We start from the raw sequence: 14,781 nt of genomic DNA on the forward strand, positions 1-14,781 counted from the left end.
ATTTTGGCTTCGTGGGACAAAGAGTCTTCATCACAACTATTCAATTCTACCACTGTGGGCAAAATGCAGCCATGAACGACATATAAATAAATGAACGAGCATAGCGGTGTTCCAATAAAACTTTATTTGTAGACACTGACTTTGAATTTTATAGAATTTTCATGTGTCATAAAATGTTGTTATTTTAATGTTTTTTCCTAACAGGTGGCGCTGGATTTGGCCCATGGGCTGGATTTGCTGAGCCCTAGTTATGAGCATGGGCCCTGCCATCAGACAGGCCTGGCTCTGCACCCAGCCGCTGCCACTGGCTACCCAGCCCCGGGCAAGTTAGTTCACTGCTTCGAGCCTCACTTTCTTCATTTGCAAATTAATGATAACAGCATCTGTCCCCATACAATTTCTGTGAAGTTTAAAAGCATAATACATGGAAAGCGAGTCACGTAAAATAAATGATGATGATGATGATGATGTGGGGGTGTGGATTGTGATCAGCATCTAGATCTGCATATAACAGTCTTAAAAACAAAAAAGGCTGAAAGGCTGATCCTAACCCAACTTAAGGAGATATGCATAGAATAGAAAATAAAACATATGACCAGAGTTCCAGCAAGTGCCTATTTAATGCTTCAACTCAGAACTGAGTCAACTAAATTATGATGATGTGTGACAGAATTCCCGCGTACAGGTACAGCCTGAACACCTCTCACTGCGAAAGAGCGGCTTTCGAGGACGCACACCGAACTGCAAGGAGCAGCTCAGGGAGAGACCGTCTACGGAGTGGGGGACAAAAGCCAGGTGGAAGAGGGCAGCGGTGGCAGCGGCAGGGGTCGCAGAGGAAGTGGGGAACCTCTTTGCTTGGGGGTTATCCATGCAAAGTTCCCTGTTTTGTCACAGTGCAGCCAGCTGTTAAAAACTTTCAGATTATCTCTGACAACCCTTCCGAGGCTCCAGTTCAGAGGTAACTTGCAACCAGCACAGAATGGAGGGACTCACTCCAACCCTTTCCCATTAGATTCTTTGGACAACTCATCTTACTTCCACATATTTTTAAAACGGAAAGTTAGTCAGTCAAGGATCCTGCAACCTTTAAATCTGTTAACAGGGATCAGTAGGAGAAATGACACTTCTTCAGCCATCGTAAGTTGCTTTTTATGCTATTCTTACAGTTTCCAAATAATGGGAATATTAACGCAAACAAGGAAGAAAATTACATTATAATTTAGTTGCACCAAGCCTTTTATGAAAGGTAGGGGGAAATGATAGAGATCCCTACTAATGAAAAATACTTCCACTGTCAGATATTTATTGAGCACCTATTATTTATAAGCACAGTTCTACAAGAGGTGGAGAGGCAAAGATATATAGGAATAAATGTTAGCTACCCAGCAGGGGCTTTCAGAGATTGTCGGGAAAAGGCAAACAACAATTACAGTGGTTAAAACTTGCAGCTGTATGGTGTAGGCAATGGGAATTACAATAAGAACATTTGCAAAGTATCCTTTGGCAAAAAACTAGTAAGAAACCCCACCACCATGATTCATATATCACCATTTCTTGGGCACACAAAAAGAACCCCCACTGACAGTACCGTCAGCCCCCTTGACAATCTGCTCCCCACAAAAGCAAACAAGACAAAAAAACAATGTGAAATATACTAAAGATTATGAAGAAAAAAATGTTTTGTAAATGTGGATGACTAGTGCTTGTGTGTGGTTTAGTGGAAAGAATTTTGGGACAGAGGATCAAGAGACATAGTTCTACCTCTGGCAAAGCACTTACTTCGAAAGCATTAGTTTGCTAGTTTGTTAAAAGATATGGCTGGACTAGAAAACTTCTTTTCATAGCTCTAAATTCTATCACGTATACCATGATGCATAAGTAGGCACAGTTACCAAGGAAGGCTATGTTAAGAATATGTTAAGTGTGACTGGCTTATTTAAGTTGTGAGGTCATCAAAGTTGATCCTAGCCTTACTTCTTCTAACAGATCTAGTAAACTAGAGTAAACTACCCTTTATGATTAGACACTGCACCCAAGGACATGTTTTTATTTTTTTAATTCATTATTATTATTGTTTTAATCCTCTTGAGGATATGCTTATGGATTTTAGACCAAGGAAAAGGGGGAAAGAGAGAGAGAGAGAGAGAGAGAGAGAAACATCAATGTGAGAGAGAACATCAATTGCTTGCCCTCCATATGTGCACTGCCAATCTTTTTGTGTATGGGATGATGCTCCAACCAAATGAGCCACCTGGCCAGGGTGGTAGAGATTTTTAAAAATTATTCTACCTAGGATAAAGAAAAGTAGGTATAACCTTTCTGGAAAGCAATTTATTTGGCAATATTTACCATGCTGTTTAAAATAACAGAATGGACACTTCCAAATATTATTGGTGGGAGTAAGAATGTGTTATTAGCTCTCTGGAGGGCAATTTTGCAATACATCCATGCATGCCCTTTGACCTAGCACTTCCACTTCTAGGAATTCATCCTAAAGAGAGAATAGGGCAAATGTGCAAAGATGTTTGTTCAAGGTATTCCTTGCAATTTTGTTTATAGCTATAAAAAAAAGGAAATTGTGTGAAAGTCCAAATGGAGATTGATTAAATGGCTACATTTTTACAAATTCAAATAAACAATTGAAAAGAATAAGGTAACTATATGTGTACAACTATGGAAAGATGTTCAAGATATATGGTAAAGTGTAAAGCAAGTTGCAAAATGCCATACATAGTGTGTAAAACAGCATGCATACGTGTGTGTGTGTGTGTGTGTGTGCAAATGCAAAGATATTCACCAAAATGTTAACAGTAATTAGCTCTGGGTGGTGTGACTGTGTGATTCTTATTTTCTTATGAATTTCTCTTTGGTTTGAATTTATTTTCAGCGACTAAAAAGGCTATTTTTAAAAGATGGAGAAGAAAGTGGAGAGTGAGAAAGAATTGGATAACCATGACAATTTAATCTAAAGCCATAGTATCCATTGCATAATAACATATAAACTGGGATGATCATCATGGCAATACTCATAATAATGATAGTAAACAGCACTTCCATGATCATTGCAGCATTATTTACAATAGCCAAGATATAGAAACAACTGAAGTCTCCTTCCACAGATGAATGGATAAAAAACTGCAATTTCATATATATATATATGAAATATATATATGAAATATATATACATATGAAATATATATACATATATATTTCCATATATACAATGGAATTTTTTCAACCATAAAAAGAATAAAATATTGCCATTTACAACAATATGGATAGAACTTGAGAGTAGTATGCTAAGTGAAATAAGTTAGACAGAGAAAGACAAATACCACATGATCTCACTTATATGTGAAATCTAAAAACCAAATAGCAAAAGATCAAGCTCATAGATACACAAAACAGATTGGTGGTTGCCACAGGTAGGAGTGATAACATAAATAAGTCATGGGGATGTAATGTACAGCATGGTGACTAGAGCTAATAATACTGTATTGCATATCTGAAAGTTGTTAAGAAAGTAAATCTTAAAAGTTCTCATTACAGCCCTGGCCAGTTTGGCTCAGCGGTTGAGCGTCGGCCTGCAGACCAGAGTCCGGGGTTCGGTTTCCACTAGGGGCACGTACCACAAAAAAAAAAAAAAAGTTCTTATTACACACACAAAAAAATCTGTAACTAATATATGGTGATGGATGTTAACTAGATTTGGAATTATTTCATGATATATACAAATATCAAATCATGTTGTATACTTTGAATCTAATATAATTTTGTATATAAATTATACTTTAATTTGAATTAAGTTAACAAACACTAAAGTTCTATTTAAATAAATGCAACAGAACTAGATATAATGAATGCTGAAACAGATTAACTTGAAATATTTCACAGTATATTGGTAATTAAAACAAAAGGTAACTAAATATACATTAATTTTATACATACTTTGGATTCAGTCATATAACATACAGAAAAAAAGCCCAGGATATATGCCAAAAGGTACGTGACTCTTATTTTCCTTTTCTATATTTTTGAATATTTCTATAATGAATAAGTATTACTTATGTTTTTTTTAAGTTTTAAAAATATTTTTTATAGAGCTTTCATATTTTAAAACACTGAAAAGTGGTTACAATAACACTAATCTGCGAAAAACAAAGGGATGAGAATCTTAACCATTTCCTCCAGCATGAAATTACCACCCGAGACCCTGTGCAAGCCCCTGCAGCTGACATGCAGCTTGCTGCAAAGTACTGAATGCCACACCAATACAAAACAAGCTCAAGAAACCCAAAGTACCTATTCTGATTTTGTGCCCTGAGATGGACGAGGTTATAAAACATACTGGCTCAGATTACAGGCTAAGCATGACAAGTTCGTCTGGTACAACCTAACAAAGAATTTACACCCGGAATGAGAAATTAACACATCTCATTTCCCAGGGTGGAATGAACTACAAAAGCAAAGAACCCATGGAGGGTTAAATCCTTGCCTATCTCTCTTTCACATGCTTCTGGATTATGCCTTACACACATTTCTCACATCACGATTGACCTATTAGTATATTTTTTAAAGGTGAATTTTTTTATTTTAAAATTATTTTAAAAGGTGATTATCTATCTTAAACCAAGATAAACTAATAATTTTAAAAGGTGAATGGAGGGAGAAGTGAGGAAGAGTGCATTTTAACAGGGTCAAACTTTTGGTAAATTTTCAGGTGAACTGGCCACCCCACCTCCCTCCCCTCCTGTTTCCCTCCCTCCCTCTGATCATTATGGCTGATAACAATAGTTTTTCTCTCCCGGGTAATGTAGATGACACATTTTTCCTGTAGCCTGTCTTCCTGTGAAGTGCAGGAATTCCTGCACTTTCTGGGTGCCCTTCCTGTTAACTTACATTTCAGATTTCCTCAAAAGGCATTCTACCACTTTAATATTTGAAAAATGTCAGCTCAACCCCAGACAGCTAATATAAACAAGCTGAAAAGCATACCACCTAAAGTTACAACAGTGGAAAACAAAATTTCTTTTTAAGAAAATCTTTCTCGGAATCTCACTGTTGGTAAGGCTGGAAAGAAGCAACCAAGTCCTTTCAGCTCCCAGGGAGTCTGTAATTCTTTTGCCTGTGCTGTGCCTTAAATTAGAGGTCTGTAAACCAGATTATAGTGATCTAGAAGGTTCGTAAAGGTCCTTGAATCCAACATGTTGTTAAATTCTTCAGTGCTAAGAGGTTGTATCCACCTTTCACTTTTCCTCCCATTTCATTTGGGTCTAGTATTACAAAGAAATTTGGTACTGCAAAAAATGTCTTGGCTATTTGAGAATACAGTAGCTGAATTAGGCCAACTCCACATTTAAAGTACAGGCCAAGGCTCCTTTGCCATTTCTGAAATGGTCACCTACTTCTCTCTATCAATAATTTTCCTTTTGGACAGGAACTTCATGTTCACACAAGATGCACCTTCCAAATGGGACCCAATTAATGAAACTACCTGATTTATTACAGTATACCCATAATGGAAGCATACCATGCTAACATCTCTTCTAGCTTCCCAACTCAGAAACTTGCTCTACTAGCAGGAAACTCTACCTTAGGAGTGTGCCTAAAAAATGCAAATAGAAACCCAATTTAGTTTAGACCCTAAGGTCCAAAGATAAAATTGCTACTAACACTACCTTCCTCATGGAAGCTTCCTGACTATCTCCCAGAGAGATCACTTTTATCTTTAAACTCCAACTTTGAGCATTTCTCTTCACTATCTATGCAATTATCTTGCATTATAATGACTTGCTGTCCCTCACCAACCACATGGTAAATTCTTTGATGAAAATGCTCACGTTTTAAATATTTTTGTGTGCACCTAATCCTGTGCAATATGTGGGAATAGATATATTATATCATATCATATCATATCATATTATATTATATTATATTATATTATATTATATTAATACCCATATACATACACGTCATAATACATTTATACATATATTAAACTAAACTGAATGAGTGTATATATACCAAATACAAACTAACTAGATGCCATCTCTTTAATACATCAAAGCATGGAACTGTTACCTTTCTGCCAATTACGAGAGATTGTAGGTTTCCCCTATATTAAGGAAACTCTGCACCTCAGAATGCCAATTTCCAAATTCTTCAGCTCTTAGCTTTTTAGATGTTCATGCTCCCCTAATACTCAAAAGAAAAGCAGAACCCTACCTCAAACTTTTGAGACTGTCTATCACTTTCTTCTTGGGCTAACATGTATGATTCCAATCCAGTAGAATTAAAAAGTGATACAACAACTCCAAAAAAAGTGACAGAAAGCATATGAGACACTTTAATTTCACTATATTTTACTCTACATACTTACACTGCATTCTTAGTTACATAGTGCCCCAGGTAGCCTAACTTACCTAGTACTTAACTCACCCCTTCAATGCATGTGTTCTCATATGGCATATGCTTTCTCTACGCTGATTTATTCTGAAACAAGTGATTTCGGGTCCTAGAGCACCTTACAGCACCCCCTCAGCTCTCTGATGCCATGTCAGAAATGTTATTTTTTTAATGCTCCCCAGCATGACAGTAAGCCTCCAAAATATAATGTTTTTTAAAAAATTAGAAAAAGAAAAAAACATTTAAAAAACAACACCATAACCCCAAACTTCTGATCTTTTATAGCTGATTAAATATATGCAATAACACTTAAAAGATTTCATTATGGTTGTTAATGAAACAAGATAGCCCCTCCACACTGGTGTAATGCTTCAAAATACAGTTTCCTCCCAATATTTTCCCCACCGAGATGCAACGCATCTCCCAAATGGGAAGACATAAAACGTCAATGTCTTCACTGCTGCTTCTAAATACTGTGAACCAATAAGTAATTAGTGTAAAGTGCAAAATCTGGGAAGAGAAAGATTTCTTGTCGGCTTTTTGTTGTTGTTGTTATATGCTATTATGCACACTTCACCTTTACTTCCTTTAAAAATCAAAAGTTGCTAAATGTTCAAAACGTATCAATGGAAATTTAGCTAAATACTGGCACAGCAACGGCTCATTCCCAAAGGAATATGAGATTACATTAATTTCCTATTAGTTTAACTCAAGTTTTACCTTTCATCTTCACCCAGACTTTTTAAAAGTTTGTATTTCTGCTGCATAGAAAATTCTTATAATATGCGTGCATACCAAATGAATTTTACAATTATATAAAGCATTGCACATTTAGACGCTACCAATCTGCTCTATCTCTCCTGACTGTGCAAAAGGCAAAAAGAGCTCAGTAATCCTAGCAGAAGAATGCAAATAACGTCAATGCACAGCTGAACTGCAAGCCCTGCCTTACAGGAACTCTGTGTCTGCAAAAAAAAAGACACATACTAAACAGGAAATGCAACTGAGCTGTGGAAAACCTCAAACTTAAACATGCAATCGCTAGGCGAAAATTGCATCCATGCATTCACAAATGCATGCACAACCCTTTGCATTTTTGCAATTAATGCAAATAGGCTCTTACCTTTCGGCTGAGACATTTTCCCCTTTCCTTTGATGGGGGAGGGGAGCACAAAAGACTTTGCCTTGCTTCTCTTCTGTAGCTAGTTTTGCAACAAAGATGCAAGCTGCAGGCGTGCAATCTTCATGCAAGTGGAGTTTCTCTTGACCGATGCAGCAGATGGACTTTCAGGGGATCAAGATGGAAATGCACACCTTGCAAAACAGACTGGAAAGTGATTTTTCCCCCAGTTGCAACGTTAGGGAAGGCTGTGCTGCAGCTACATGATGGGCCAGGGCTGGCAGCTAAAAGCTCCAAACTTGGAACTGAGTATCTTGTGCGCAGACGTCCTTCCTGCGAAGGGCGCGGGGTCTGCTGGGTAATGTAGTTCACAAGCAGAGTCCACCGGGCTCTGATTTAAGGAAACGTGGTCGCGCGGGTCGCTGAGCAAGATGACTGGGTGCGACAAAGATTGGCCCGGATAAGTCAGAACGCACTCGGTCGTAAGTGTTGGGCGAAAAACATAAAGGCCAAGGGGAGGGGGAATTTTTGTTATCGAAAAGCCCCTGAAGAATATGTTGGCTGAAAGGTTTTGGCTCGCCCCGAAAGTCCGTTTGAGTGTTTAGTATTTGCTGGAGCACCTGTTGTTCTGTACCTGCCTGTGGGTGTTTTATGCTCACACCTCCATTTTTAAAAACATTTTTCTCGCATGGAGAATCTCTTGGTGACTTGGCTGGCTATAGGTAAGGTTACCTTTGTAACTGCAGAGAAGATGAAACATGTTATTTAAAGAAATTATCCAGGTCGGTTATTTTTAAGTAACCTGAAATTCAATAGTGGGGGTTGGGGTGGGTGGGTTGGGGAGTTCTTACTTATTTGGGTAAAGAGGAAGTTCTGCTTTTGATATATCAAAGCTACCTTTATCAAAGTTAAAATATTTATATGCTTTTTCTCACCTGAGCCCCTCTACTGACATGATTGTGAATTAATCAGTAACCTCATGTTCCTATCAGCTCCCTGCTCCTAAGAGAAAGGGGTTTCTGTCCCTTGAGCACAGATGGCAGGGACTTACTAACTCACTTCACTGTCCAGGGCAAATCCATGCTGCCTGTTTCTTCCTTGCTTTCTTGCATACCCTATCTCAGGGCCTCAATGAACCAGCACTTTTTTCCTGTCATTTAACCAGGAGGCACGCTGTATGGAGATCCACTGCAGTGCATCTACTCCACTTTTCCGCACACTGATGGAGCACCTGCTATGTAGCAGGCCCTAGGAGAGCATGTAGACCCGCTTAGCCCATGCAGGGTTGAACAGCCACCTAGAGCTCCCTTCAATTTGCATTTTATGTGGTCAGTTTCATTGCTCTTAAATTGCCCGGACTCCCTTCTTTATGGAAGAGTTTTAATCACAACTTGTCTCATGCATTTTACTACTCTCTTTGTGCTTGTACATTCTCTGCATAGGCGTGCACAGTTCAGAGGGCAAATGGATTGCGTCCTGAAAGTCAGCCTGAAATCCACATTCCCATAGAAACAATGATATGTTCAACAGCCAGTACACAAATACACATGCATGTTAAACACCTTTGGCCCATAGATGAGCTGAACCATAGCTTTAAAAATAGCAAGATTTATCATTTTTCTTTCTGGGAAAAGTATAGTATTTTGAATTTCCATCAGGAAATCGGCCTCTCTGTGAAGCCCGAGATTCCAGAGGAAAAGGTTTTTCTCTTGCCTTGGTGGGAAGAGGGTTCCTCTGCCCTCATGCCTGGGGGGAGGAAGGAGCTGCCCCTCTGTGCAGTTGTGGGCCTTTCCTCTTCTTGCCAGTTTGTGGCAAAGCTCCTAGGACAAGAATCCCTCCCACGCTGGGATTGGCAAGAGTGAGATCTGGCACCCTTGTTCTTGTACTAGACAGTACATCAGATGTTTATCTTGAGGTGGCCTGTACTCTATTTTGAATTCCCCATATTTGAAATTTTCTGTATTTTAGACCTTTCTAAATTGCAAGTTTCATTTAACTCCCCCAGCTTCTAGTTACCTTGAAGATCAATTCCAGACTCCCTGGCATGGTATGATTGGCTCCTCAAGACCTGGCCCTGCTTCCTCTCCAGCTTCATTTCTCACCCTATGTTGATGCTATAGCCGAATCCAGGTTTTCTCCCTCCTTGCTTTGCGATAAACTACTCCCTCTGGCTACAAGCCTTTTCCTTTCTCTACTCTGCTCATTCTCATTCATCCTTGAAGAGACGGCTTAGCGGGCACTTTTCTTTCGGCCGCCTTCTGCAACACATCACCCTATGACCACCTTCAATGTGACTGAAGTATATACTCTAGTTGTGTAGCACCCTGCACACACCTGTCTCCTAACACTCATCATAAGGCTGACAGATGTTCATTTACATATTTGTCTCTCCCAGAAGACTGGACTACTGAAGATCAGAAATTTGTGTGTCCACTGTCCAGTATCTAGCATGTAATGGGCACTCAAATGCATGCTGAAATAATGAGTGGAAGAGATGAAGACAGGACCTATGATCATGGCTAACCTAGAAAAACTAGATTCCAATGATGGGAGTAAACTAGATTCCAACTGCAAGAGAAACTAGCGCACCTGGGGAAGGCCCCTACTGTCAGGCTACAGGTATTGGATTCTTGGAAAGAGACCCTTAGGTTAGGTCAGACTGGCTAAGAAAGAATTATTATAGCCTTGGCCGGTTTGGCTCAACTGTTAGAGCGTCAGACTGCAGACCAATGAATGGTGGGTTTGATTCTAGTCAAGGGCAGGTACCTCAGTTGTAGTTCAGTCCCTAGCCCTGGTCAGGGTCATGTGGGAGGCAACATATCAATGTGTCTCTTTTGCATTGATGTTTCTCTCTCTTTCCCTCCCACTCTATCTGAAGATAAATGGAAAAATATCCTTGGGTGAGGATTAAAAAAAAAAAGAAGAAGAATTATTGTAGAGGTATATGTGAGGTAAGGAAGGTGGTGGGAGTACAGTGTCACAACCAGTGATGACACCCCTCTCCCGCCCAGGATTCATTTGGCAATGTCTAGAGACATTTTTGGTTGTCACAGCCAAGGGGGTAGGGGTGGTGATGCTCTCATCTAGTGGGTAGAGATCAGCGTTGCTGGCAGTCATGCTACGATGCACAGGAAGCCTGCACAACAAAGAGTTGTCTGGTCTAATGTCCATAGTGCTGTGCTTGAGAGACCCTGCTACAGAGTGATACCATGAGAACTTAATGCTGCTCTATTTTTTAAGTTAATTCAAAGCTAATGACATTTGGTAAGACGTAACTTTTGATGTGAAAAAAACACTAGAATTTAGGAGATGTCTGTTCTTGTCCTGGGTGTAGAAAAAGTTAGCTGTGTCTCTTAAGGCAGGTCACTTCTCCTTTCTAGACCTCTTTTTTGTTCCACTAAAATAAGGAGGGGTCAGACTACGGCCGATTCCAATTCTAACATTCCACAGCCCTGAGCACAGCTCACATGTCTGATTAAAACCATTAATGATTTTTTTTATCCTCACCCGAGGACATTTTTCCATTTTTTGTACAGATAGAGTGGGAGGGAGAGAGAGGAAGAGAGAGAGAGAAACATCGACGTGAAAGGGACACATCGAGTGGCTGCCACCCGCACAACCAACCAGGGCCGGGGACAAACTGCAACCAAGGTACGTGCCCTTAGCGGGAACCGAACCCAGGTCTCTCTAGACCGCAGGCTGACGCTCCAACCGCTGAGCCAAACTGGCCAGGGCTAAAACCATTAATGATTTAAAGAGAGGAAAAGAGTTATGATCACAAATTCTGTTTTTTACACTGGCTAAATATCTTTCTGTTTGAGAATTAGAAGGGTTCCTGAGCCCCGGCTCTGGAAAAACAACTAATGACCATCATAACAGTATCACTGAAGAGATAAAGCAAGAAATATTCCTATTACAGTTTGCAGTATTGCCTCCCAGGTAGCAATAATCACCTGCACATGACATTCATGTTTTCCAACAGTATCTACTAGATGTCAGGAACATGGGAAAAGAAGGCGCCAATAGTTCGAGTCCGAATATCTACTTCTTTCGATTCTAGAAAATTATGGTATAAATAGGTATGTTATAAAATGAAGTATATCGGGAAGAGGCATGTAGGAGATTGGCTTACGGGAATGGATGATGAGTTGCTGTTGTACAATATATTTAAGTACAGATTTTCTTTTCACTGCATTAAAATATATCACAATGAGCCCAGCCGATGTGGCTCAGTGGACTGGGCAACATCCGGACTGAGAGGTCTGGGTTTGATTCCTGGTCAGGGCACGTGCCTAGGTTGCAGGCTTGATCCCCAATGGGGGGCATATTGGAGGCAGCCAATAGATGTTTCTATCTCTCTCTCCCTTCCTCTCACTCTCAAAAAAAATCAATAAAAACATATTAAAAATATATCTATCTATAGGTAGATATAGATATATAGATATATCACATTATGAATTATGACTGTTGACAGGAATTTTTAAAATCCCAAAATAGATTCAACTTAGCTTCTAGTATTCCCCCCAGTATGGCACAACTATACCTGAGACATGAATTTGTATCACTACTTCTGTATGTTAACTGATGCTATTCTGAGTTTTCACATTTCTCTGGCCCCCACCTAAGTCTTCATTATTTATTTATTTATTTATTTATTTATTTTTAAAATGTTTTCATTGATTTTTTTTGGGGGGGGAGAAACATCGATCAGTTGCTTCCCATATGCCTTGAACCAGGACTTTTTGGTGCAGGGGATGACTGGCACTCAACCAGCTGAACCACACAGGCCAGAGCCACCTAAGTCTTCACGTTTCTGGATTCTGTCTCTCCCATGAAGTTATCCTTGATCACATCCTTCTTTTATAAGAGCATCCTCCCTTTAAATTCTGATGGCATTTGTTAGCTATTATGGGCCATATATCTAACATTACCTTGCAGTAATACTAATTGAGTACAACTCTAACCTCGTTCGCTACAGCTCTAGTTCCTTTCATATTCCTAACCTGCTCCCGTGGGCAGACCTGCTTGCTTGCCTGGATTTGTCCATTGAGCCTAAGCTTGGGAGGAGACAGTTTCATATGTACCATGTGGCCTCAAGCCTATGAATGTCATACTCATAATATGTGCTCAATCAATACTTCTTGATCTGATGGAGGGATTTGTTTGTTGTTGTTAATCCTCACCCAAGGACATTTTTCCATTGAATTTTAGAGAGAGTAGAGAAAAGAGGGAGGTGAGGAGAAAGACAGAGAGAGACATTGATGTGAGAGAGACACATCAACTGGTTGCCTCCCATATGACCCCGATCAGGGCCTGGAATTGAACCTGCAACCCAAGTATGTGCCCTTGACCTGAACAGAACCAGAGATCCTTTGGTCCCAGGGCCAACGCTCTAACTGCTGAGCCAAACCAGCCGGGGCTGACGGATGGATTTATTAATACAAAATTGCCAAATAAATTCATCTAAGACAGCGTTCTTTGTCAAAAGTTAAAAAATATAATAGCAGCATAGCAATTTGCTATGATATCTAATTATCTAAAAAAAAATATTTGGCTAATATTTTATTAAAGCTCCTATTAAGATTCTAGATTTTCAAATAAGTATCAATAGTCTTTTAAATTAACAGTGTCTGATGCATCTTATGGAAATGCCAACCAACTATCTAGAGTCCTCATTAGGTTACACTCATTAAATTAAAAAAATGTGTAATATGAATGTCAGTGTTTCTTAGCAGTCAAGGAGCTATGTAGAGCTCCAGTGTGAGGTTGTTTCAGCCTTGCCCCAAAACCAGATTGAGTCTCGGCCAAATATGTTAGCGTGAGCTAACTAACAAAAGGTGTAGGTTCTAGGAAAGAAAGAACAGAAATTATTCCAGCTTTGTATTAACCCTACCAGGGTGTTAGTGTATCATCTATGTGCTGTGTTAAAGCACTGAACTTTGAATCCTCCTTCCATCCTAACCAAATCAATCAATCTCTTTTTTACACACACATATATATGCACGTATATATGAGTGCACATATTCCTTTCTCTCATACAACACTCATTTTCTTCTCTGGTCGTGCGTTATTTGGCTTTGAAAGTCTGAAGAAGTCAAAGCTCTACAGAAAGCCAAATAAATGGTTGTATTCTGTATGTGAGGTTCAAGTTACACTTAAATTTGGAACGACTTTGTAACATTCCTAATTCCACATTTAATTAATTGCTGATTTGCGTTATACAGGTTGATTCAAGAAGAATTGCACCTTGGCGCCCAGATCCCCAGATATCTCACTTTGTAACTTCTAGAAAGAATACCTCCAGAGCTTCATGTTTATACTGCACCTTCATTTCCAGCCTTAAAGAAATGAAGAATGCCGTGACTGCCATTTCCATTGTCAAAGGTGATGTATTACAAAGGGGTCAAGGGTGATTGATGCATGCTTCAGTAACATGAAAGGTACATACTGAACATTTATTAAATTATAGATAGAGCTAGAAGAAGTTCTTTATAATGAGAGTTGTCAAATTATGGCCCATGTTCCAAATTCATCATGCCTGCTGTTTTTGTAAATAAAGTTTTGTTGGAACACAGCTACGCCCATTCACTTATTCATTGTCTATGGCTGCTTTTGGACTACAACAGAATTGAATGTTGTGACAGACTGTCTGGCCCACAAAGCCTAACATATTTACTATCTTGCCCTTTACAGAGTATGTCCAGACCCTGATTTACAAATTGATCTTGACTAAATGTTTCTATAAATCCCAGTTACTGGTTAATGCATTTCCAAAAGGTTTTAATTCTGTGGAATCACCCTGTACTTGAACTGTTTCTGATACAAAAGTCTTCACTCTCCAATTATACTGTAACATCCTTCAGAATACTCCTGAGCACCCTGAAAATCCTATATCAGCACAGGGGGTGCATAGCAAGCCTGTTATAAATATTTCTTCATAGGTTCATTAAATTAAACATCTGTTATAAAAATCATGGACCTCGAAACATAAGAAAAAAATTAGCTTTCAGTTTTCCTTAAGTATATCTGACTTTCCATCTATTTTACTTTTCCTACATATCTCTCAGGATGTTCAAGTCCTAGTATGTTAAAAGGATTGAGAAAAAAATCAAAGTATAAAATACAGGCAATGCCACCTATAAAACACACATGTCACAAATATTTTTATCCCAGGCAACAAAGAAGAGAAGAGAAGAGAAGAGAAGAGAAGAGAAGAGAAGAGAAGAGAAGAGAAGAGAAGAGAAGAGAAGAGAAGA

The 14,781-nt window shown here is 39.1% G+C and overlaps 1 protein-coding gene across 2 annotated transcripts in view; it reads right to left on the minus strand.

Annotated features, from left to right (window-relative positions):
• Positions 1–7,841, minus strand: part of MAP2K6 (mitogen-activated protein kinase kinase 6) — a 96,348-nt gene extending 88,507 nt beyond the window's left edge. The window contains exon 1 of one of the 2 annotated variants that reach the window (XM_036268458.1): positions 7,529–7,818. In XM_036268458.1, the coding sequence (XP_036124351.1) occupies positions 7,529–7,544 (16 nt within the window). In that variant the 5' untranslated portion in view covers positions 7,545–7,818. Of the gene's footprint in view, positions 1–7,528 lie in introns of both variants that reach the window. The other variant, XM_036268455.1, reaches the window with a different exon arrangement.
• Between the last annotated feature and the right edge of the window lie 6,940 nt (positions 7,842–14,781).

Source organism: Molossus molossus, unplaced genomic scaffold (assembly GCF_014108415.1).
Source record: "Molossus molossus isolate mMolMol1 unplaced genomic scaffold, mMolMol1.p scaffold_m16_p_19, whole genome shotgun sequence".
Classification (NCBI taxonomy): Eukaryota; Metazoa; Chordata; class Mammalia; order Chiroptera; family Molossidae; genus Molossus; species Molossus molossus.